Source organism: Somniosus microcephalus, chromosome 3 (assembly GCF_052327205.1).
Source record: "Somniosus microcephalus isolate GS21.2 chromosome 3, FLI_Smic_1.0, whole genome shotgun sequence".
NCBI classification, from domain to species: domain Eukaryota; kingdom Metazoa; phylum Chordata; class Chondrichthyes; order Squaliformes; family Somniosidae; genus Somniosus; species Somniosus microcephalus.
Window position 1 is genome coordinate 162,346,206 of NC_140989.1, and position 26,747 is coordinate 162,372,952.

General features: G+C 47.5%; 1 protein-coding gene across 4 annotated transcripts in view; it reads left to right on the forward strand.

The window, feature by feature from the left end:
• rmnd1 (required for meiotic nuclear division 1 homolog) overlaps positions 1-26,747 on the forward strand; it is a 139,680-nt gene that overhangs the window by 105,690 nt on the left and 7,243 nt on the right. For 3 of the 4 annotated variants that reach the window (XM_085981828.1, XM_085981830.1, XM_085981829.1), the window contains 3 exons: positions 753-829; positions 1,811-1,931; positions 18,857-18,973. In XM_085981828.1, coding sequence (XP_085837954.1) covers positions 753-829; positions 1,811-1,931; positions 18,857-18,973 — 315 coding nt within the window. The remainder of the gene's footprint in view (positions 1-752; positions 830-1,810; positions 1,932-18,856; positions 18,974-26,747) is intronic. The other variant, XM_085981831.1, reaches the window with a different exon arrangement.

The following is a 26,747-nucleotide window of genomic DNA, read 5'->3' on the forward strand; positions in this document are numbered from 1 at the left end:
GTGTAGGGAGGATGGGAATATTTTGACATACTCAATGAGCAAGGCACCCTTGCATCGTATGGCATGAAGATAGCGCAGAATTCATTCACAATCTAAATCCAACCAAATGCATTCTTTAGAAATCATTTATAAATTCATTACATGTAGTACAGAGGAAATCTTCAGTTGTGCCAGAATTCATGTTATTCAATAAAATCACCATCCGATTTATCTTCCTTCCTCTGCATAAATCTAAATACAAATGTAGGTCCACCACCTAGACCTGAGAAGGGTTGTCTTCACGATAATGAGAAACAGCCCATTTCCCTTGTTTAATTCTGTTTGGTTCATCTCTAGCTCATCTCCACTACTGTATGGAAGACAGATCAAATCATTGAGGTTATTATAGGAAAGGCATTAGTTTAAGAGACACCTTGCCTCAGCTCCAGATTTCTTGAATGGTTGTGTGATGTAACTCTAGATCTAAATCTAAATTTAACTCTGTTAATTTAAAAGAAAGCTGAACACCATCAAATAAATCCAGTTACAGTTAGATACAACCCAGTTCCATCCAACATGTTAAGTCAGCATGGGTTCAACTTTAACAGATATTTTTTATTAAAAACTAAAATATATACAGTACTATATAAGCTTGACTGTTTCTGACAGCCATATTTATACCATCCAATGTTCACATAGCTTCACAGCAAGTCCCTGTATTTAGGCTCTGTCTCAATATGCTTGCATTTTACCTATTACTCCACTCTATTCAGATGCTGAAAGCAGGAAAACAAGTGAAACTTTCGCGATCTGAAGTCATGCAGAAAATTGGTGAACTGTTTGCTTTGAGGTAAAAATGTAAAGCAAAAACTTCTAGTTTATTTCCGGAGTGCTGCCAGTAATTAGATATGAGCTCAATTTCTCATTCTTTATTTCTAAGTAATTTTGTAGGGACCCAAAGATAATTCAGATTACACAAAATATTCTATAGCTAATTGCATAACCTGACATATCCACAGAAACATTCAGTGACCATGTTGATGTGGGTGAACATAAGCAATACCTACCCTCGATGTGTACTGCAAATTTGTCCACAGGGCATAATAGGTTTGGACAGCAGTAATTGTCACTTGTTCCCAGCTTTTTACATATAAATTTGGAATGATATAAAGGGTAACTTAAAACAGTTTTTTTAAAGAATCTTTCCAAAGAAATGCTTGGAATCTTGGCCTCAAGTGTAGCAGGACTCTAGCTGTATGTTTACTTGTAATCGCAAACTTGAGTTTTTTTTCTTTAAACAGAAACTGCCTGGTGCTTACAGATTTTGCCTTTGCCACAAGCCCTGATGGTAAATTTAAGCAAACGGTCCCCAACATCTAGTAGGAAATAACCTAGATAGAGCTAGACTCATTTCTGATGGTGGCGAGGTATTGCATCCACCTGTGGAAAATTACCCAGTAGTTATTTTCATAATGGACATATTACTGACCTTTACTAGTAAGAACTCTAAATGCAGGAATCCTATAGTTACATGATGGATAAGAAGCATGCTGACTGCAAGATGCAACGTGACTTCATTGGGTGGTGAGGTTCTCTGTGTGTTGTATCTAAGTAGTTAAGTGAAAACTACAATATCAAAAGGTTTAACTTTAGAAAAATTAAAAACTTTTCACAATGGAAAAGCATTCCATATTTCTCTTTTTTTTCTCTACACATCTTTGCATATTATAGATAACTTTACTGAATTGTTTTTGTAAATATTAATGTAAGAAATCAGTGGCTCACACAGCTCTGATCTGCCTGTTGTTACCATAAGTTTGTCCTCTTTCAGACACCGTATAAACTTGAGTTCAGATCTCCTGATGACCCCTGATTTTTACTGGGACAGAGAGAACCTAGAGCAGCTCTATGACAAAACCTGCCAGTTTCTGAACATTAACCGACGTGTAAAGGTAGGTGTGTGTTCTGAGAAATGGGAAGTGATGTGCCTTCAATAACCACAAAACTAGAAGTTATAGACTTTAACAAGTTGGCTTTTAATCACTAAGATCAGAGCTAACATCTCAACACACTGGCTCACAGGAATGAGTCATACAGATCCTGGGATCTTTAAGTAAGAGAAGTCAGGGGCGGAGCCAAGAGCCAAGACCTGGAACCTTCCAGGTTAGTCAGGGAAGAGGAAGTGAAACTATACACCATGTGGGGGAGGGTAATATACATGAGTGCAAAACGAATACAGGATCAAGACAAACAGGTTTCATTACATTCACCCCTTCTTTAGATTTAGTCCATCGGGGTGATGTTTCTTAAAAGTTGGTATAAGTGAGTCTGTCAGGAGGTTTTGCGGTTCTCAGTGATCGGCGCAAAGCCAGTTGGGGTGCCTCTAGGGGAGTGGATTCTGGTTCCTCCGCTGTCCGGGCCTCCGCAGTGTCTTCCAGGTTATCTGCAGTGTCCTCCAGGTTAAAGTTAGGTATTGATACCTCTGGGCGTCCTGTCTCTTTTTGGTGTAGGTCTTCCTCAGGTAGTCTCTCATCGTTCTCTCCGCTCCCCGAGGGAGCAAGGTCTTTTATGGAAACAGTATCCTCTCGCCCGTCAGAGTATTCGATATAGGCGTACTGAGGGTTTGCATGGAGGAGCTGTACCTTTTCCACAAGGGGGTCCGTTTTATGGCCTCTCACGTGCTTCCGCAATAGTACTGTCCCCGGAGACGTCAGCCACGCGGGTAGAGATATGCCAGAGGTGGATTTCCGGGGGAAAACGAACATCTTTTCGTGAGGGGTAGCGTTAGTGGCTGTACATAACAGAGACCTTATGGAGTGGAGCACGTCTGGGAGGACTTCCTGCCAGCGGGAGGTCGGAAGGCTTTTTGACTTTAAGGCTAACGTGACAGCCTTCCAAACAGTAGCATTCTCCCTTTCCACTTGCCCATTACCCCGGGGGTTGTAGCTAGTGGTTCTGCTAGTGGCTATCCCCTTTGAGAGCAAGAACTGGCGCAGTTCGTCACTCATAAATGACGTCCCCCTATCGCTGTGTATGTAGTTCGGCATGCCAAACATGCAGAATAGATTACAGAGACACTTGATGACCGTGGCACTGGTCATGCCTGGGCAGGGAATGGCGAAGGGGAAGCGGGAATATTCATCGATGATATTGAGGAAGTATACGTTACGGTCGGCAGAGGGAAGGGGTCCCTTGAAGTCCAGACGCAGGCGCTCGAATGGCCGTGTGGCTTTGATAAGGTGTGCACGGTCAGGCCTGTAGAAACGAGGCTTGCATTCCGCACAGGTGCGGCAGGCTCTGGTCATTGCCCTGACCTCCTCGATGGAGTGGGGCAGATTGCGGGACTTTATAAAATGGTATAGTCGGGTGACCCCTGGGTGACAGAGGTCGTTGTGGAGACCCTGTAATTTGTCCGTATGAATGCTGGCACACATTCCCCGCGATAGGGCGTCTGGGGGTTCATTAAGGGCTCCCGGCCTGTACATAATATCATAGTCGAACGTGGATAGTTCGATCCTCCACCTGAGTATTTTGTCATTCTTGATTTTCCCCCTTTGTTTGTTATTAAACATGAAAGCCACCGACCACTGGTCGGTGAGCAGGGTGAAACGTTTGCCGGCTAGGTAGTGTCTCCAGTGCCACACTGCCTCCACTATAGCCTGTGCCTCCTTCTCGACAGAAGAGTGCCTGATTTCAGGTCCCTGAAGGGTTCGGGAGAAGAAGGCCACAGGTCTCCCAGCCTGATTGAGGGTCGCAGCTAAGGCAAAGTCTGACGCATCGCTTTCGACTTGAAAGGGAATGCTTTCGTCCACTGCACACAGTGCAGCCTTTGCAATGTCCTGTTTGATACTGGTGAAAGCCTCCCGAGCTTCAGCTGATAGTGGGAAGGACGTCGATTTAATGAGGGGTCGGGCCTTATCAGAGTAATTGGGCACCCATTGGGCATAATACGAAAAAAATCCCAGGCACCTTTTTAAAGCTTTGGGATTGTGTGGCAGGGGCAGTTCCTTTAGGGGGCGTAATCGGTCAGGGTCCGGTCCAATTACCCCATCTTCCACCACACAGCCGAGGATACAGAGACGGGTTGTGTTGAAGACACATTTGTCTTCGTTGTAGGTTAGATTCAGCTTTAGGGCAGTTTTAAAAAATCTCGCAAGATTTAGATCGTGGTCTTGCTGGTTGTGCCCGCAGATAGTGACATTGTCCAGATAGGGGTAGGTAGCTTGTAGTTTATTCTCGTCAACCATGCGGTCCATCTCACGTTGGAAGACCGAGACCCCATTTGTTACCCTGAAGGGCACTCTGAGAAAATGGTAGAGGCGTCCGTTCGCCTCAAAGGCGGTGTATGGGCGGTCCTCCGTTCTAATGGGGAGCTGGTGATATGCGGATTTGAGGTCGATAGTCGAGAAGACTCGGTATTGCGCAATCTGGTTGACCATTTCTGATATGCGGGGTAAAGGGTAGGCGTCCAGCTGGGTATAAATATTAACAGTCTGGCTGTAGTGAATTACCATCCGTTTCTTTTCGCTATTTTTAACTATGACTACTTGGGCACGCCACGGACTGGTACTGCATTCAATAATGCCTTCCCGCAGGAGTCTGTCCACTTCCGCCTTGATAAAGTGTCTGTCTTCCAGACTGTACCGTCTACTTTTGGTCGCTATGGGCCTACAGTTCGGAGCGAGATTAGCGAATAAAGAGGGCGGGCTGATTTTTAAGGTTGATAGGCCACAGACTGTGAGTGGCGGCTGGGACCCGCCATATGCTAACGTGACACTTTCGTGGTGGCACTGGAAGTCCAGGCCCAAGATTACATTAACACAGAGTTCTGGCATCACGAGGAGTTTAAAATCCTTGTAGTCCGTGCCTTTTACAGTCAGTGTTACCACACAGTAGCCCAAAATGTCCGAAGTGTGGGGCTTAGCAGCCATAGCAATTCTGCTCCGTTTAGGGGTTACTGTTAATGAGTGCCGCCGTACCAGGCTAGGGTGGATAAAACTCTCGGTACTCCCACAGTCAATTAAACATTTCGTTAAATTCCCGTTTACCTGTATGTCCATCATAGATTTTGTCAATGGGTGTGGCCTGGATTGATCCACCGTGATCGAAGCCACTGTTGGGCCCTGGGCGGCCGTTGAGTCGGGAAAAGATGGCGGATCCCAAGATGGCGGCCCGCACGGCACGCACGAGGCGGTGACGGAGTTGGAAATCGGATTCCCCCTGCAGACTTTGCTAAAATGCCCCTTTTTCTTACATTTGAAGCATGTAGCGTCCTTCGCTGGGCGTCGTTGTCTGGGGTGCTTGGCCTGGCCGCAGAAGTAGCATTTCGGGCCTCGAGACATTGCCGCTGTAGTAGGACTCCTGGGTGAACTTTTGTGTGGGGACTCCGGCGGTGTAGAGCTGGTCTGAGACCTGGATGGGGAAGATGGCTGATTCCAAGATGGCGGCCCGCTCGGCGCGCACGAGGCGGTGAGGGCCGCATGGCCGGAGGAATAAGAGTCAGAGTTTTTCTGGGCCAAGTCCAGCGATCGCGCAGTGGCCACTGCCTTTTTTAAGTCCAGGACCTCCTTCTCCAGCAGTCTCTGCCGGATATAATTCGATTTGAGGCCCGTGATGAAGGAATCGCGGACCAATTCGTCAGAGTACACGTTGGCCGTCACGGCCTTGCAGTTACAGTCCCGGACCAAGTCCTTTAGACCCTGTAAGAAATCGTCCATTGATTCCTCAGGTCGCTGCCTGCGTGTAGCCAGCAGATGTCTGGCGTACACTTCGTTTACTGGCCTCTGGTATTGGGCCTTCAGGACAGTGATGGCCTCCGTGTAAGAGGTGGCGTCCCGGATGAACGAATAAATCCGATGATTAACGCGAGTAGTCAGTAGTCTCAGTTTATCTACCTCGCTAGTGGATGAGGCCCTCGCGAAGAGTTCGAAGCATTTGAGCCAGTGTCCAAATTGATTTGATGCTTCAGCAGAATGTGGATCCAAGTCCAGACGCTCTGGTTTTAGGAGTCGATCCATCCTAGTATTCTTTAGTGATTAAAATTGATGTGCCTTCAATAACCACAAAACTAGAAGTTATAGACTTTAACAAGTTGGCTTTTAATCACTAAGATCAGAGCTAACATCTCAACACACTGACTGGCTCACAGGAATGAGTCATACAGATCCTGGGATCTTTAAGTAAGAGAAGTCAGGGGCGGAGCCAAGAGCCAAGACCTGGAACCTTCCAGGTTAGTCAGGGAAGAGGAAGTGAAACTATACACCGTGTGGGGGAGGGTAATATACATGAGTGCAAAACGAATACAGGCAAGACAAACAGGCTTCATTACAGGAAGAAGATAAAATCTATCACTCTTTGTAGTTATGTAGAAAGAATAGGGTTAACTCTGTGCTGCCAGTGGGGAAGCTGCACTGAGAGGGAAAACGGGTCAGAGGTAGGGCTACAATGTCGTAGTCTCAATTCTTTAATCCACACTTCCTGCGATCACGGCTTCTTGCTGGGATTGCGTAAGTTTGGAATTCGCCCTAATGAGTATACATAGTTTTTGATGAAAGGACATGCTGGAATTGCTCCACAAGTCACTTCTAAGCGTCATGATTATGGTACTGATTTTCCAAAATTGTATATGCACTTGTCAGAAGTAGTCACTCAAAGGTACCGATAAGCTACGTTTTTCCACAAAAACAACTTGCTTGAAAATGTTCCATTTTATATATGTAATAATAATACTTATTAGCATATGATATTTGTGCTAGGTAGACCCTTGTACCTGCATAAAGACCCTTACAGGGAAATCACAGCCAAATGTATAGCAAAGAAAGTGTAATCTCAGCAAAGTCTGATCATGATCTAGGAAGGTTGAATTTGCCATTTGAATTGTATTGAGGCCTTTGTGAAAGGAGAAGGGCCATCTCACCTTAAGTGTAGCACATAGTGTTTGCATCTCATGCACACAATTGTAGAAGAGATCAACCCAGACTGATATATACCATACCTTGGGCTTCAGCTCAAAGTTTTACTAAATAAAATGTGGAATTCTTACTGCAGCCTTGTTTATGGATTGCAATAAATATTATCACCATTAAGCAAATTTTCACATTGCACATAGGAAAAATATAGATATGGCACATACCATAAAATGTCTATTTGCTGTCAACTTTGCTTTCCATTTATTTCAATAGGATGAACTGCAACTGAAAGCAGGTACAAAACAATAGTTTAGAAAATTGCCGAGAATTTCAGCTCATTTTATAACTTTCATTTTCCTAAATATTCAGAAAGTTAATATTCTAACTTTTAAAGACTGGTACTTTTAAAAATCAACCTGTTACATTGAATTGTTAATCTCTTTTTGATTTTTGGACCAACTTTTTTTACATAGAATTTACAGTACAGAAGCAAGCCATTTAGCCCAGCATATACCGGTGTTTATGCTGGTTTTTGTTGCTTTTTTTAATATCTCTTCTGGAGAAACCTGCCTTGGATGAATTTCTAGGTCTGTCCATACCATACATCATTGTAAAGATGGTAAAGTGCCCTAGGATAACACTAACCCTAAGTCCTTTGCTATCTTGAATAACCTTTAAACACTGTGTCATTCACTCTATGAATAACCCCCACCACCTTCTCACAGGCAACTAGGGATGGGTGATAAATGCCAATCTTGCCAGTGACGCTCACATCCTGAAATTAAAATTTTTAAAGCCCTGTGAATATCTCTGGTAACTCAGATAATCTCCAAGACGCCTTCTACACTTCTAATTCTAACTCTTACAGTACCTGACTCCTCACCACTAGGTACTCCTGCTCACTGTCTCACATCTCCTCTTGCAGTATACCCTGCAATAAAACATATCCTGTAAACAGTCTTGTTTGGCACAGCCAAACAGGATAGATTTTAAGAATTTGTTGGTACTTTTCCCTTGTCCAAATGCCTTTTCGCTCTCCCGATCCTTCTATTTATACCAGTGAAACAACTAATGTTATACCTGGCTTTGCAGATTTTATACCTCGTCCTTCAGTCAGATCTGGTAATGCAGTTTGGTTCAATCATGCCTGCCATTTTTCTGTCTTTAATAAACCGCCTTCTTGGACTGAATTTTTACTTTGAAGAGTGAGCGGGTTTGCAAGCGGGTGGGCAGTTAAAAGCGCTGAAATTGACAGCGCGTTGGGAAGCTGGCTTCAACCCACCGGCTTCCGCCTTTAACTTGGGCATGTTAGTCAGCGTGCCAGAGACCCACTCAGGAGAGGCGGGTGACCTAATTAAAGCAGTTTAAAGATCGTTAAGAGGCTATTAAAAAACTTTTTTTTACCCGATGTTGCAGCTTTTACTGGCTGTCCACCTCGCCACTGAAAGCAAGGCAAGAGCAAAGCGGCCATTGTGGGAGTTGAACAATTGACAGTTAAAAAAATCACATCAATACTCACACCTCACACCTGCTTCCTTGCCTAAGGCAAAAGCTCTTGCTGACACCATTTATGCTGAGAGTTTGCTTTCAGGAAGTCACTCTCACTACATTGGAAGTCACTCTTACTACATTGGAGGATTTTGCCTCTGATCTCCACTTTACCAGGCATCTATCAGATCAGCATGGGTGCTGCTTATGCTGTTTCACCTTGGACCTCAGATTCATACCAAGATGAGCCCCAGCAGCAGCAGGAACAGCAACAGCCTTCTTCTCATCGACCTGCCGCTCCACAGGAGAGAGGGGATGAGCACAGGGGTGCACCTCGCAGGAGGCGATACCCCCAACACAGGGTATATAGGCAGAGGATCAGCTTCCTGGACGTAACTGAACACCAGTGCCTCAGGAGGCTCAGGCCATCGCGTCAGGTGGTGGCAGACATTTGTAGCCTGCTGGAAGAAAACCTGCTGCCAAGTGGACCTGGTGGACACACGTTACCAGTGGCTGTCAAAGTCACCACCTCCCCCAACTTCTTCACTTCAGGCTCCTTCCAGGGATCTGCAGGAGATATTTGCAGAATCTTGCAGTCAGCCACCCACAGATGCATCACCTAGGTGACCAATGCCATGTTTGACAAGGCAGGCACTTATGTACACTTTGCCACTGATGAAGCAAGTCAGACTGAGTGGGTGCTCGGCTTTGCGCCTCTGGCTGGCTTCGCACAGGTGCAGTGTGTCATCGACTGCACACATGTGCCCATCAAGGCACCCCCAGATCACCCATGAGTGTTCGTAAACCGTAGGCTTCAACTCCATCAATGTGCAGCTCATCTGCAACCACAAGAAGATCATTATGTATATGTGTGCCAGATCCCCAGGGAGCTGTCATGATTCATTCATCCTGCCCCAGTCCACCCTCCCTCAGCTCTACGCACCTACGACCAGACTTAGCGGCTGGTTGCCTGGAGACAAGGGGTATCCGCTGAAGACGTGGCTGATGACACCCTTGAGGAGGCCAAGCAATGAGACCAAAGAGCACTACAATCAAAGCCAGATGACGACGAGATGTGTAATAGAGCAAACAATCAAGATGTTGAAGATGCACTTCAGATGCCTGGACAGATCTGGAGGAGCCCTTCAATATGTACCAACCAGGGTCTCCAGAATGATCGTCGTATGCTGTGCTGTGCACAACATAGCGCAGCAGCGAGGATTGGCGCAAGGCACAGAGCCTCTTCAGAGGAGCAGGAGGAAAACGAGGAGGAGAAGAAAGAGGAACCGGAGGTGGACATGGCATCAGCAGCGGCGCACACTGCTGCCCAGGAGGCCCAGGATGGCCTCGTAATGACACGATTTAGTTACGTTGCACCAGTGCACCCATATGGCACGCAGATGCTGAACCAACTTCCCCACCCCCCGTGAGACAGTAATGGGTGCACCTGCAAGGTAGGTTGGTGTGAGGAGTGATGTGCAGGAGTAGGATTGGGAAGGCAGAGTGAGAGTGTTGGGGTGACATGCACATCAGGATGTAGGGCAATGTGGCATTGTACTCACCTTTCCTGACCTCATGAGGTTATTAAAACATTTCCTACACAGCATCCATGTCCTTTGAACAACACTCCTCCTGCTCACTTCTGCTATCTCCAGCCATGCGGTTTTGATCAGTGCCACTGGCCTCTTCCTCCCATCAGCAGGGTACAGGAGGTTCCTGCGTGTCCTCACTCCTTGGAGTAATATCTCAAAGGAGGCATCGCTAAACCTGGGACTGCTTTCTGCCTTCGACTCTGCATAATTAAGGATTTAGCGTTGTCAAAGTGTTATAGCACAAACAATTCCCCTCTGTCACAATCTGGCTTCCACCTCCACCAGCCTTCAAGTGACATCTGTCCATTTCTCCTTTAAATAGCTCAGCTGAAGTCGAGTCATCCGTGACACCATCGGACCTGCTCCAGTTAATTGGTCAGGAAACCCGGAAGTCTGATTCAATTGCAGTGGCTTCGTCTCTCCAATGTCCGGGTTCCCGACGCGATCCGCAGTTCTTCCCCCCCCCCCCTCCCCCGCACCCATCGTGACTCCAAGGTAAAATTTAAGCCCCTTATCACACTTCGATTAATCTGAGGTATCCTGAGCCAACTGTATTCCTGCATGACTTCTGCTAACTCCATCTGCTAACTACAACTTTAGTGAGAAAAAAAATGTCCACTGTTGTCTTCATGCTCTTCTGCAGCTGTTGCTTCCAGTCCCTTGATAGAGCATACTGTCATAATGTCTGTGAATCCTACTTTCTACCTTGTCTGTCCTGATGGCACAGTCGCTAATTCTCATACTCACAGTTCATACCTCTTGCAAGTCTATACAACATGCTACCACCTCTTAATTTTAATAGCTCCACCCTTTGTCTTCAGTCTTCAATCAGCGTTTTTGGTCTTGCTGTGCCTCCTCTGACTTAAAATGTACTTAAAAGGGGCAGGTGAAGCTGGATGCCTCTCCCAAGCTTAGGGCGAGTACCATCTGCTCTTGTTATGTCTTGCACCTTTCTCACTCACTCACTCATACAGAAATATACACAGGCACACAAACAATACACAATGCAAGGTGTGTCCTAGCCAGCATTCTAACATTTGTTCCTGTTTCTGGCGTTGTAGGCCTGGAAAAGCAGCCAGAACAAGAAAGTGCTTACAACATCCTGCATCCATCTCACCAACATTTGCAAGCACCAGCACAGCTACACATATCCCAGAAGATGCAGTTAGGAAGCTTGAGAAGTTAATCGCGGTGATTCAAGATGCACAATTGAGGAGGAGCGAGTGGTGGTACTGGAGAAGGAGTAATTATGTGCTGGCTGTGTAACCACATGGAGTTGGGCAGTGGTGTCATGCGCTTGTTGCTAGTCAGTGGGAAGACAATAAAAATGTTGATCATGCGTGTTTTTTTTACATGTGCAGGCAGCACAATGGATGATGCTTCAGATGATCCCTATGCTAGCCTGGAAAGATAAGTTGACAGCAGTGGCGACCTCGATTGCCAGTGGTAGTGTTGCCCTCCTATGCTGTAAGTTGGCCTTGCAGCAGATGGCACAGCTCTGCACTGACCTGAATCCTGTGGAAGCAGTTATGCTCTGTCATTGCCAGATTTATTGCCAGGGTCTTCAGATATAGTTGGTGGCATAATGGGTGCAGGAAGTCCAGCTCTGATACCTGCTGATCTGCATGGCAAGCCTTTCGTCTTATACCACTTCAACCATGAAACATTGTACTTCAGGCACTTTAAAAGCAACCCACATCATTAATTTTACCTTGTCTTACCAATCAGCATGGGAGTCTAGCTTGCAATTAATTGTCTTGTTCCCTAAGCTGCAGTGACAATTTGCATTCTTTTCATATTCCCTCATTTATGCTTCTTCTGTTATGCTGAACTCTTAAAAATGCTTCAGTTGGTAATTTCATCCTGGTAATTTTGCAGACAATATTTCCATGTTTTTGTTTCTACATACACCATTCCCGTATGTTCTGATACCAAAGAAATACTGAAAAAAATGACCAAAAACCCAGTGTCCCTTTAAGAGCTCCTTTGCGCATGGTTTTGCCCTTTCGCTAATTCCAGATGGGTGAGTGGAGCACAAAGTATGATCCTAATAGAGCAGAACCCACGCTGCGGTCATTACCTTTTATCTGCCCCTTAATCTTTACAGCCTTGGCACGGTTAAGTCTTGGTATCCCAATGTAAACCAAACTGGGCTTATTGAGGATGGCTCATTCTGTGCCATCAAAGCTCATTCTATGACATCAAAAAAATGTGACTAATTTAACCAGAGCAGCTATATAAGAGTTCCCAGTGCTTATGCCAGGAATGGAAGAGATACTGCAACTGCACCTCAGATTCTGTTTCAATACCTAATACTAGCAGTAATGCTTCAGGCACGACTTTTCTTGACTGAGGATCTCCATCCTATGTTTGGAACCCTGTCCCTTCTAAGCCGAGGCTAAATGCATAATTAACTATTATTTGCATGGGTTAGAAGCAGATTAAAACTTCCCTTGCTCTATCTCAACAGGTTGCTTTAACCCTGACCTCAGAAGAACACCTCTACTGCAGCAGTGCATCATTTTTATTTCTCACACCAGACATCCTTGTCACCTCTGTGAGTGAGGTTGCCAATTAGTGCCAAGTTAAGCAGAGTTTTGTGCTGCAGAATCACATCTTGAAAAAGTGATTCCAGGTCAGATCCTTCCAGCCAGCAGACAGAGGAGGCTTTTATTCCATATATTTGTGCTGGATTTAAACCCTGGAGCCAGAGGTGAAAGGACAGACTGCTGAACTATTGTGCCACTCAGCCCACAGAACTGACATTTCTATTTATTTTCAAAGTTCCAGTATCAGCACCCTTTAGAGACACAGTACTGAATCCCTAGGAGTAATTACAATGGAATAATCTGATTGAAGGGCTCAGATCATGTAATAAACTACAAGAGTGACAAAGTTTACAATCATCTGAATCCCAAATCATACCGTGCTTAATGTTTATACTATATGCAGTTTTAATTGTAACAGGTAGTTTTATTTCCTTTGAAGCCCATGTTTACACAAGCAATGCCAGTCATATTGGATGGGAATTACAGTACTAGTTTCCTCCTTGGGATTGATACATAGTAATGCCTACACAGTATAATTGTTACTAAATGTTTAGTGAAAAATAATCTTATATTCTAGAGTAAAAGTAGTAAAATCAGGATGCACTATGGAAGCTGAAAAGTGCTATTTATACATGCAATAAACATGACGTTAACTAAAACAAAAGCAAAATACTGCAGATGCTGGAAACATAGAAACATAGAAGATAGGAGCAGGAGTAGGCCATTCGGCCCCTCGAGCCTGCTCCGCCATTTAATGAGATCATGGCTGATCATCCAAATTCAGTACCCTGTCTCTGCTTTCTCCCCATATCCCTTGATCCCTTTAGCCTTAAGAAATATATCTAACTCCTTCTTGAACATATTTAATGAATTGGCCTCAACTGCCTTTTGTGGTAGAGAATTCCACAGGCTCACCACTCTCTGGGTGAAGAAATTCCTCCTCATCTCTGTCCTAAATGGCTTACCCCTTATCCTTAGACTGTGACCCCTGGTTCGGGACTCCCCGACCATCGGGAACATCCTTCCTGCATCTAGTCTGTCCAGTCCTGTCAGAATTTTATAAGTTTCAATGAGATCCCCTCTCATTCTTCTAAACTCCAGCGAGTATAAGCCCAATCGACCCAATCTCTCCTCATACGTCATTCCTGTCATCCCAGGTATCAGCCTGGTGAATCTTCGCTGAACTCCCTCCATGGCAAGAACATCCTTCCTCAGATAAGGCGACCAAAACTGCACACAATACTCAAGATGTGGTCTCACCAAGGCCCTGTACAACTGCAGCAAGGCATCCTTGTTCCTGTACTCAAACCCTCTCGCTACGAAGACCAACATACCATTTGCCTTCTTAACCGCCTGCTGCACCTGCATGCTTACCTTCGACTGGTGCACAAGGACACCCAGGTCTCGTTGCACTTCCCCTTCTCCCAATCTATTGCCATTCAGATAATCTACCTTCCTGTTTTTGACACCAAAGTGGATAACCTCTCATTTATCCACGTTATATTGCATCTGCCATGCTTCTGCCCAATTACCCAACCTGTCCAAATCATCCTGGGGTTTCTCGGCATCCTCCTCACAGCACACACGCCCACCCAGCTTTGTGTCGTCCGCAAACTTGGAGATATTACATCTAGTTCCCTTGTCTAGATCATTAATATATATTGTGAATAGCTGGGGTCCAAGGACCGATCCCTGCGGTACCCCACTAGTCACTGCCTGCCACTCGGAAAAAGACCCGTTTATTCCAACTCTTTGCTTTCTGTCTGCCAACCAGTTCTCTATCCAAGTCAATACCTTGCCCCCAATTCCATGTGCCTTAACTTTACACGCTAATCTCTTATGCGGGACCTTATTGAAAGCCTTTTGAAAGTCCAAATACACCACATCCACTGGTTCTCCCTTATCTATTTTACCAGTTACATCCTCAAAAAATTCCAGTAGATTAGTCAAGCACGATTTACCTTTTGTAAATCCATGTTGACTTTGTCCGATCCTGTCACTGTTTTCCAAGTGCTCTGCTATTACATCTTTTATAATGGACTCTAGCATTTTCCCCATTACCGATGTCAGGCTTACTGGTCTGTAATTCCCCATTTTCTCTCTACCACCTTTTTTGAATTGTGGGGTTACATTAGCTACCCTCCAATCCATGGGAACTATTCCAGAGTCTATAGAATTTTGGAAGATGACCAGAAATGCATTTACTATTTCTAGGATCACTTCCTTAAGTACCCTAGGATGTAGATTATCAGGCCCTGGGGATTTATCGGCCTTCAATCCCGTCAATTTCCCTAACACCATTTCCCTACAAATACTGATTTTTTTCAAATCCTCCCTTTCATCAGACCCTATGTTCCCCGACTTCTCTGGGAGGTTATTTGTGTCCTCCTTTGTGAAGACAGAACCAAAATATGTATTTAATTGGTCTGCCATTTCTTTGTTCCCCATTATAAATTCCCCTGATTCTGACTGCAAGGGACCTACGCTTGACTTCACCAATCTTTTTCTCTTCACATATCTATAAAAGCTTTTACAGTCAGTTTTTATGTTCCCTGCAAGCTTACTCTCATACTCTTACTTTCCCCCTCTTAATTAATCCCTTTGTCCTCCTTTGTTGGATCCTAAACTGCTCCCAAGCTTCAAGTTTACTGCTTTTTCTGGCCAATTTATATGTCCTCTCCTGGGATCTTATGCTATCCCTAATTTCCCTTGTTCGCCACGGTTGAGTCACCTTTTTTGTTTTATTTTTATGCCAAACTTGGATGAACAAATTCTGTAGTTCATCCATGCGGTCTTTGAATTTTTGCCATTGCCTATCCACCGTGAACCCTTTGAGTGACATTCCCAAATCAATCCTACCCAACTCGCGCCTCATACCATCGTAGTTTCCTTTATTCAAATTCAGGACCCTAGTCTCTGAGTCAACTACTTCACTCTCCATCTTAATGAAGAATTCTGTCATATTATGATCGCTCTGGACTCTGGACTCCCCCGCCATTGGGAACATCCTTCCTGCATCTAGTCTGTCTAGACCTGTTAGTATTTTATAAGTTTCAATGAGATCCCCTCTCATTCTTCTAAACTCCAGCGAATAGAAGCCCAATCGACCCAATCTCTCCTCATACGTCATTCCTGCCATCCCAGGTATCAGTCTGGTGAATCTTCGCTGCACTCCATCCATGGCAAGAACATCCTTCCTCAGATAAGGCGGCCAAAACTGCACATAATACTCAAGGTGTGGTCTCACCAAGGCCCTGTACAACTGCAGCAAGACATCCTTGCTCCTGCACTCGAATCCTCTCGCTATGAAGGCCAACATACCATTTGCCTTCTTAACCGCCTGCTGCACCTGCATGCTTACCTTCAGCGACTGGTGCACAAGGACACCCATGTCCCGTTGCACTTCCCCTTCTCCCAATCTATTGACGTTCAGATAATCTGCCTTCCTGTTTTTGCCACCAAAGTGGATTTATCCATATTATACTGCATTTGCCATGCTTCTGCCCAATCACCCAACCTGTCCAAATCATACTGGAATTTCTCGGCATCCTCCTCACAGCACACCCGCCCACCCAAATCTGAAATAAAAACAGAAAATGCTGGAAATACTCAGCAGGTCAGGCAGCATCTGTGGAGAGAGAAACAGAGTTAATGTTTCAGGGCGATGACCTTTCATCAGAACTGGAAGAAGTTAGAGATTTTAACAGTTTTTAAAGTAAGTGCAGAGCCGGGGAAAAGGGGGTGGGGGGGGGGGGAGAAGAAAGAATTAAAGGAAAGATCTGTGATTGGGTGGAGGGCAGGAGTGATTAAATGACAAAAGGGATGATGGTGCAAGGTAATGGGACAAGTAAAGGAACAAAAGATGGGTCTAGAGGAGGTAAATGGTTACAGCAGAATCGTTACCAGCACCTGCTTCCTGAGAAAATGAGAGCGGTGGTTATGATCTGAAGTTGTTGATCTCAACATTGAGGCCGGAGGACTGTAAAGTGTCTAATTAAAAGACAAGGGGGGAAAAATTCAGTTGGTAGCGCCACCCGTTAGCACCTTAAGAGGGCGCTAAGTGGGGCGCAAACCAGCTAGCGCCCGGGCACGGCACTGCCCACGCCTCCCGCAATATTCAGCAGGAGGTTAGTGGTGGCGCTAACCGGTAGCGCCCTGTGGCGCTGCGCCGCTGGTGATGACATCATTGGTGTGCGCAACGCCCCGGCCACGATCTTCGGGAGCGCCCCCGATTTACCGCCGGACGCTATGTCCGACGGGATCAGGGGGGCGTACCTGCGGCTGGGGAGGCACAATTTAAAGGCGAGGTGCGGGGCGGCCATTTTTGTTGATGGCTGCCTGCCTGCGCTCCCGTCCCCGGCCTCCTAAACCACCCACCCCCGCGCGGAGTGCCGGCTGCGCTCCAAGAGCCCGGCACTTCTCTTGGGTGCTGGGCTCTTTTGCCTGCACTCCCGATCCCCGGGCGCCCAGCTGGGCCCCAGGTCGCGCTGCACAAGGCCCCTCCCCTTTAAGAAGGGGAGGAAGGCCTGCAATACCGCGGCGCGACGTGCCGCAGCGTGTGCGCCACGATATTCACTCGCAGCGCCCCAAGAGAGAGGCAGGGCGCTTCCAGTAGTGCCCCACTTCCCTCTTGAGGCGCAACCACTCAATTTCCAGCGCGGGAGCACTAATTTTTCCGGGGTGCTACTTTTAGCGCTCCGACGAAGTTAGTGCCTCGATTGGAGCGCTACTCAATTTTTAGCCCATGGTGCTGTTCCTTGAGTTTACATTGAGCTTCATTGGAACAGTGTAGGAAGCCGAGGTCAGAGTGGGATGGAAATTTAAAGTGGCAAGCGACCCAGGATCGCGCTTGTGGACTGAACGGAGGTGTTCAGAAAAGCAATCACCTAATCTGCATTTGGTCTCCCCAATATAGAAGGGGCCGCATCCTGAGCAGCGAATATAGTATACTAAGTTGGAAGAAGTGCAAGTAAATCGCGGTTTTACCTGGAAGGAGTGTTTGGGGCCCTGGACGGTGGGAAGGGAGGAGGTGAATGGGCAGGTTTTGCATCTCCTGCACTTGCATGGGAAAGTGCCAGAGGAATGGGAGCGGGTGTTGGAGGTGATTGAAGAGTGGACCAGGGTATAGCTTAGGTACACCCTAACACAGACCTTTTCCTTTGTTCTTTCCTGCCCCCCCCCGCCCAACATACTTTTTCCCTGGCTTGCACTTGCTGAAAAACTGATAAATCTCTAACTTCTTCCAGTCCTGATGAAAGGTCATTGAACTGAAACGTTAACTCTGTTTTTCTCTCCCCACGGATGCTGCCTGACCTGATGAATATTCCAGCATTTTCTGTTTTTATTTTATGACATTAACTGACATTTAAACTGAAGGAGGTGCTGAAAGGCTTACCCACAGCATTAACCAGCAGGTATTCTTTCTTTTATCAATTTTGCAAATCATGACTTTTTTAAACCAAAAATAATTTAAAAAAATAAATATAGATTTTTCTACGAAATACCTGATGGAATTGTTCAGCTGCTCAGGATTCCGATTACAAAATGATGATGCTGGTAATGTCGGAAAGTGATCATGCCAGTACTACAAGTATAAAAATTAGTAATTCAGATTGTTCAGGCAGAGCTGTAATATTGAGTCACTAAAGTACTAAACCTTGCTGGATTTGATTTTGGTTTCTTAACAGCTTTCTTTGTATTTGCACGTAATAAAAAAGGAATAGGATAGAAATTTTTTTCCAAGTAAAATGGAAACCAAATCCTCCGTGGTGGAGTGCATCTTCCAGTGTTTTGTGGAGTGCACTGTCAATAATGGTAAATATTACGAGGCTGTACTCCGGCACACAACACAGATTGGAAAATCAGCCTATGAGGTCAGAGTGGGCAATTCAAGACACTCCTGATTTTCCAGTGATTCATTTTAATGACAACAGAATATCAGCAACATTAAGAATTCGACACGCTGACCTCTGTGCCCAGTTATGCAATCTATGCTCTTGAGCCAGGGACCTCCCTTTGCAAAATGTTGTCCTATGTATTTATCTGCTTGAGAGCCTGAATATATGCAACTGTATGCAAAATGAGTTACACAAGCAACACATATGAAATACTGCCTGACCAAAAAAGTAACTTAATATTATAAAAAAGCAAAATACTGCAGATGCTGGAACTCTGAAATAAAAATAGAAAAGGCTGGAAATACTCAGCAGGTCAGGCAGCATCTGTGGAGAGAGAAACAGAGTTAACATTTCTAGTCGATATACTGTGCTAAATTAGAACTATAGTGTACCTTGGACGGATGAATACAGCATTCAGAATACTAACTTTTTGAATCCTGCAGGTGATTAATGAAAAGCTACAGCATTGTACAGAGCTAACAGACTTGATGAGAAACCATCTAAGCGAGAAGCATGGATTGCGCCTCGAGTGGATGATTGTGATCCTCATTTCTATTGAAGTAGGTCATGCAACTGCTGGGACCAATCTTGTTATCACATGGTTCAGGGTATAGAATATTGTCTGTTTTGAATTTCTACATGGCAGCAAAAGGTCTAAACAACCCAAAGTAAACTATTCATTAGAGATCCTGCACTACTACTTATAACTCTTAAATTTACACTTTGTTTTGTTTTGCACTTACTAAGGTGAAGGGTAGTACTGAGGAGTGGAAAACTTTTGACCTTAGGCCCCTGTGTCAGCATCAAGCATTCCCACGTTGAGTATATCACAAGCCAAGCAGAGTTCTTTTCACTCTGGCCCTGCAATGAGCCTTTGCACCAAACTCTGAGGAGTACTCTCTAATGCACCAATGTGAATATTTCTGTTTCCCACACCAGCTGTCTGCCAAGCCTCTCCAAGTAAGAGTTTGAGTTTGTGCCAAATTCTGAGCAGACCCATGAATAGTTTGAGATGGGCCAAACTCATTTCACATAATCCCTTACGGTCAAATTTGACTTCACTACAACATTCAGTGTTAGTACAGCCAGCCGAAAGAGGAGATTTTCATTCCATCAGTCTGGGCTAAACTTTAAACCTGGTTGCTGAGTGTTAAAAGAACTCATTCACATCTTGCCATAATCTTACTGGAAAACTAGTCTATTGTGTGCCTTCAAGTTACAAACTTAGCAATGATGATATCTTATACTAAAATGCATAATCTGCACTTTGCACAATGGTCTAACATTCAGATTTAATGTGCTTTTATTTTAAATGATTATATGCGCATAACACTGTTTTAAGTTATCTGTTTTCATTTTTACCTACAGGATTGAATGTCCTTTGTAATGTGCATGGCTTCAAAACCATTATTGGCACAAAAAATTAGTAAATATTAATGCATGATGAATATGATAAAATTAAATCTCAGAACTGCATGCATTCATAGCATGTTTCCTAACTGACATTCTCTGGGGGGAAAAAAAACAAAATGGTACTACAGTCTTCAAGCAGTCAAGGTAAATCTGCAAAAATCATAAATAACATTTCTTTTAATTCCTGAAAAATGGTCTGACTCTGCTAATGGCGCGGAGTCTCGCTCATCTGGATTGCTTATTATCGAATCGGGCAAGTGAAGTCAGTGCTCTCTCAATTTTCAGCCATTAAAATTGATGGTCTAGTCCAGGGGTTCTCAACCTTTTTGCTTCTGAGGCCGCCCTCCCGTGTTATAAAAATTCCACGGACCCACGTAACACAACACAAGTATTTTTTCTGCATAAAAATGAGTTATACAATTTTTTTTTTAATTCATTCATGGGATGTGGGCGTCGCTGACAAGGCTAGCATTTATTGCCCATCCTTAATTTCCCTCGAGAAGGTGGTGGTGAGCCACCTTCTTGAACTGCTGCAGTCCGTGTGGTGAAGGTACTCCCACAGTGCTGTTAGGGAGGGAGTTCCAGGATTTTGACCCAGATGAAGGAGCGGCAAGTCAGGATGGTGTGTGACTTCGAGGTGGTGGTGTTCCCATGCTCCTGCTTCCCTTGTCCTTCTAGGTGGTAGAGGTCGTGGGTTTGGGAGGTGCTGACGGAGAAACCTTGGCGAGTTGCTGTAGTGCATCTTGTAGATGGTACACACTGCAGCCACGGTACGCTGGTGGTGGAGGGAGTGAATGTTTAAGGTGGTGGATAGGGTGCCAATCAAGGGGGCTGCTTTGTCTTGGATGGTGTTGAGCTTCTTGAGTGTTGTTGGAGCTGCACTTATCCAGGCAAGTGGAGAGTGTTCCATCACACTCCTTACTTGTGCCTTGTAGATGGTGGAAAGGCGTTGGGGAGTCAGGAGGTGAGACACTCGCCACAGAATACCTAGACTCTGACCTGCTCTTGTTGCCACAGTATTTATGTGGCTGGTCCAGTTAAGTTTCTGGTCAATGGTGACCCTCAGGATGTTGATGGTGGGGGATTTGGCGATGATAATGCCGTTGAATGTCATGGGGTGGTGGTTAGACTCTCGCTTGTCGGAGATAATCATTGCCTGGCACTTGTGTGGCGCGAATGTTACCTGCCACTTATCAGCCCAAGCCTGAATGTCGTCCAGGTCTTGTTGCATGCGGACATGGACTGCTTCATTATCTGAGGAGTTGCGAATGGAACTGAACACTCTGCAGTCATCAGCGAACATCCCCATTTCTGACCTTCTGTTTGAGGGAAGGGCATTGATGAAGCAGCTGAAGGTGGTAGGGCTTAAGACACTGCACTGAGGAACTCCTGCAGCAATGTCCTGGGGCTGAGATGATTGACCTCCAACCACCACAACCATCTTCCTTTGTGCTAGGTATGACTTCAGCCAGTGGAGATTTTTCCCCTCGATTCCCATTGACTTCAGTTTTACTAGGGCTCCTTGATGCCACACTCAGTCAAATGATGCCGCACTCGGTCAAATGCTGCCTTGATGTCAAGGGCAGTCACTCTCGCCTCACCTCTGGAAATCAGCTCCTTTGTCCATGTTTGGTCCAAGGCTGTAATGAGGTTAGGAGCTGAGTGGTCCTGGTGGAACCCAAACGGGGCATCAGTGAGCAGGTTATTGGTGAGTAAGTGCCACTTGATAGCACTGTCGCCGACACCTTCCATCACTTTGCTGATGATTGAGAGTAAACTGATGGCGCGGTAATTGGCCGGATTGGATTTGTCCTGCTTTTTGTGGACAGGACATACCTGGGCAGTTTTCCACATTGTCGGATAGATGCCAGTGGCCAGTGTTTAGCTGTACTGGAACAGTTTGGCTAGAGGTGCGGCTAGCTCTGGAGCACAAGTCTTCAACACAACAGCCAGGTTGTTGTTGGGGCCCATAGCCTTTGCTGTATCCAGTGCACTCAGCCGTTTCTTGATATCACATGGAGTGAATTGAATTGGCTGAAGACTGGCTTTTGTGATTGGGGGGGGGACCTCAGGAGGAGGCCAATACGGATCATCCACTTGGCACTTCTGGCTGAAGATGGTTGCAAACGCTTCAGTCTTGTCTTTTGCACTCATGTGCTGGACTCCACCATCATTGAGGATGGGCATATTCAGGGAGCCTCCTTCTCCCGTTAGTTGTTTACTGGTCCTCCACCATTCACGACTGGACGTGACAGGACTGCAGAGCTTTGATCTGATCCATTGATTGTGGGATCACCTAGCTCGTCTATAGCATGCTGCTTCCGCCTTTTAGCATGCATGTAGTCCTGTGTTGCAGCTCTCACTGCATTTTTATGTATGCCTGGTGCTGCTCCTGGCATGCACTTCAACGCACCTTATTGAACCAGGGTTGATCCCTGGCTTAATGGTAATGGTAGATTGAGGGATATGCTGGGCTATGAGGTTACAGATTGTGGTGGAATACAACTCTGCTGCTGCTGATGGCCCACAGCGCCTCATGGATACCCAGTTTTGAGCTGCTAGGTCTGTTCTGAATCTATTCCATTTAGCACGATAGTAGTGCCACACAACACGATGGAGGGTGTCCTCATTGTGAAGACGGGACTTCGTCTCCACAATGACTGAGCGGTGGTCACTGCTACCAATACTGTCATGGACAGATGCATCTGCGACAGATAGATTGGTGAGGACAAGGTCAAGTAGGTTTTTCCCTCGTGTTGGTTCTCTCACCACCTGTCGCAGGCCCAGACTGACAGCTATGTCCTTCAGGACTCGGCCAACTCGATCAGTAGTGGTGCTACCGAGCCACTCTTGGTGCTGGACATTGAAGTCCCCTTACTGCTCTCTGTGCTTCTTCCAAGTGCTGTTCAACATGGAGGAGTACTGATTCATCAGCTGAGGGTAGGTAGTAATCAGGAGGTTTCCTTGCCCATGCTTGACCTGAAGCCATGAGACTTCATCGGGTCCAGAGTCAATGTTGAGGACTCCCAGGGCCACTCCTTCCCGACTATATACCACTGTGCCGCCACCCCTAGTGGGTCTGTCCTGCAGGTGGGACAGGATATACCCAGGGATGGTGATGGCGGAGTTTGGGACATTGGCTGAAAGGTATGATTCTGTGAGTATGATTATGTCAGGCTGTTGCTTGACTAGTCTGTGGGACACCTCTCCCAATTTGGCACATGTCCCCAGATGTTGGTGAGGAGGACTTTGCAGGGTCGACTGGGCTGGGTGTGCTGTTGTCATGTCCGTAGCCGGTGCCGAGGTCGATGCCGGGTGGTCCGTCTGATTTTATTCTTTTTATTGTTTTTCGCAGCGGTTTGTTACAACTGAATGGCTTGCTAGGCCATTTCAGAGGGCAGTTAAGAGTCAACTGTTGGGATCGGTAGAAAACAACAGGCAGAGACTTTTGTTTAAGCCAAAACAAAATGTGTCTTACTTTAATCACTCTCCACGAGGTCTGAAGGCTCAGCCCCGTGCAGGGGCTATGACGTCATCATGCAACCGACGTCATGACGTCATCACGTTACCGACGCTCTTAAAGGGACCCTGCACCGATAACCCAACCCAGCATGTACATATCACAGTTTTGAAGAAGGGTCAAACCCGAAACGTCAACTCAAATTTCTCTCCACGGATGTTGCCTGACTTGCTGAGTTTTTCCAGCATTTTCTGTTGTACATATCACAACATTGCTATACATAGTGAATTGTGTTTAGGTACATATAACAGCATTGGTTATACATTGTGGTATTGTCCCTATGTGGTCTCTGCCACATATGTCCCCCCAGAATTCACTAGCACTGGCAATGTCAGTCGTTGGGGGGGGGGGGCGGATCACACGGCCGGAACGGCTCCTCAGTTCCGGGCGGGGACCGGGGACCGGGGGGTTCGTGAACTGGGGGCCCCAGTCGGAGGAAATGTCAGATGGGGTGCCAAACCGGACGACACAAGTGCTGATGAACGCCCGAGCCACATCGGCGGCCGTCGTTGAAGATAGCAGGACGGCTTCCGGCCATCGGGTGGTTCTGTCGACCATTGTGAAGAGGTGGGTGAACCCGCGGGAGGGCGGCAGGGGCCCCACCAGGTCCACGTTAACGTGGTCGAACCGCCTCTCGGGCACCGTGAAAGGCGCCAACGGTGCCTTAGTATGGCGATGTACTTTCGAGCGTTGGCATACCACGCAGATGCTGGCCCAGTCGCGAACGTCTTTCCTGAGCCCGTGCCAGACGAACTTAGCTGCCACCAGCTTCTGTGACGGCTTCCTACCCGGGTGGGAAAGATTATGGACGGCGTCAAAAACTTGCCGTCCCCACCCTTCGGGCACGACGGGATGTGGCTGCCCAATGGAGACGTCTCACAGGAGTGTGGTGCCGGCAGCGTCGAACGCGACCTCCGCCAAGGCCCGTGACCGCCGTCCTGGACGTCCGGGTCGGAGGCCTGGTCAGCTGCCATGCGGGTGTAGTCGATGCCGAGGTGTACGGCGCTGGCGACGGCTCAGGAGAGGCAGTCGGCGACGGGGTTGTCTTTCCCAGCCACATGCTGGATGTCCGTTGTAAACTCAGAGATGAAGGCCAACTGGCGTTGCTGACGGGCCGACCACGGCTAGGAAGCTTTGGCCATGGCGAAGGTCAACGACTTGTGGTCCACGAACGCCGTGAACAGGCGGGCCTCCAGCAGGAAACGGAAGTGTCGGACGGCGAGGTAGAGGCCGAGAAGCTCGCGATCAAAGGTGCTGTACTTCCGCTCGTTGGGGCGGAGCTGCCGGCTGAAGAAGGCGAGCAGCTGCCAGGTGCCGTTGACCCACTGTTCGTGGACGGCGCTGACCGCATAGTCCGAGGCGTCAGTGGTGAGAGCGATCGGCGCATCAGGTAATGGATGCGCCAGCATGGTCATGTTAGCCAGGGCCCTTTTCGTGTCCTTGAAAGAACTGGCCATCTCATCGGACCAGTCGACGGCGAGTTTGTCGGGCTTGCCTTTGAGGGCCTCATAAAGGGGCCGCATAAGCTGGGCTGCTCGGGGGACGAAACAATGGTAAAGTTTCACCATGCCCAAAAACTCCTGCAGGGTCTTCACGGTGAGGGGTCGCGGGAAGTCCATCATGGCCTCCACTTTCGATGGCAGTGGCACCGCCCCGTCCTTCGTGATGTGGTGCACGAGAAAGTCGATCGAGGACAGCCCGAACTGGCACTTGGCTGGGTTGACGATTAGGCCGTGTTGGCTGAGTCATTCGAAGAGAGTCCGGAGGTGCGACACATGTTCTGTCCTGGAGGCGCTGGCGATGAGGATGTCGTCCAGGTATACAAACAATAATGTCAGGTCCCGTAACACGGTGACCATTAGGCGTTGAAAAGCCTGTGCGGCGTTTTTGAGGCCGAATGGCATGCGGAGAAATTCGAATAGCCTGAACGGGGTGATCACCGCGGTTTCGGGTCGTCCTGCGGCCGGACAGGGACCTGGTGGTAACCCCGGACGAGGTCCACTTTTGAGAATACCACTTTCCCGGCTAGGCGGGCGGAAAAGTCCTGGATGTGTGGAATCGGATAGCGGTCGGGGGTCGTCGTGTCGTTGAGGCGCCGGTAATCTCCGCACGGGCGCCACCCGCCGCCTGGTTTCGGGGCGATGTGGAGGGGCGAAGCCCACGGACTGTTCGACCGGCGGATGATGCCGAGGCGCTCCATGGTGTCGAACTCGGCTTTGGCGCTGGCGAGCTTCCCCGGGTCGAGGCGCCGTAGACGGGCGGACCGGTGGTAGAGATGTGGTGTTCTACCCCGTGTTTGGTGGCGGCGGACGAGAACGTGGGCTTCGTGAGGTCCGGGAACTGGACGAGGAGGCGGGAAAACTCGTCGGAGGCCGAGAGTGCGCTGGACAACTGCGTCTTGCTGGACCCGCTGAGAGAACATGGGAGCGAGCTGAAGGTTTCCGCGTTGATGAGACGTCGGTTCTTGACGTCCACCAAAAGGCCATTGGCGCAGTGGTAGTCAGCGCCGAGAAGGCGGCTGGACACTTTTGCTGTGACAAAGTCCCAGGTGAACCACTGCCCGCCAAAACAAAGCGCCATGTTCCTTTTCCCGAAGGTGCGGATGGAACTGCCGTTGGCGGCTTCGAGGACGGGGCCGTGGTTCCCCCCTTGAATGTCTATGGCTGACGCGGGCAGGACGCTCACCTGGGCGTCCGTGTCGCAAAGGAAACTACGTCCGGAGTCGGTGTCTGTAATAAACAACAAACTGCCTGAACGACTGACAGCCATAGCAGCCGACGAGTGGTCTTTAGTTTGTTTCGACGCGGGAAAACTGCACGGGGGCCGACACTTCCTTGCTTTGGGGCCAAACTGCGCATGGTAGAAGCAGAGGCTTGAGGTTTGCCGCCGTTGGGCTGTAACAGTGGGGGCAGGGCTCCGCGTGGCCGCGCAGTACTGTTGCCCGGCGGAGAAAAATTTGTCGGCCTCCCTGGCCAGGTCGCGGAAATCGGCAGTGGAAGAGTTGGCTAAAGCCGACCGTACCTGACCTGGCAACTGTTGAAGGAACAGTTCCTTGAAGAGGAAGTACGGCGTGTGTGTGCCCAGGAGGGCCAGCATGTGGTCCATCAGCTCCGAGGGCTTGGAGTCACCAAGCCCGGGTAGAGAGAGAAGCCGGCGTGCGTGTTCGGCTCCGGTGAGTCCGAAAGTTTGTAAGAGGTGCGCCTTCAGTGTATCATATTTGTTGAGCTCCGGGGGTTTTCGAGCAAGTTCACGACTCTGGCCACGGTGGAGCTGCCGAGAGCGGAGACGACGTAGTAGTACCTCGTGTCGTCCGTGGTGATGTCCCGGAGTGCAAATTGAGCCTCGGCCTGGGCGAACCAAGCGGCAACCTGTTGTTCCCAAAACTCGGGTAATTTGATGGA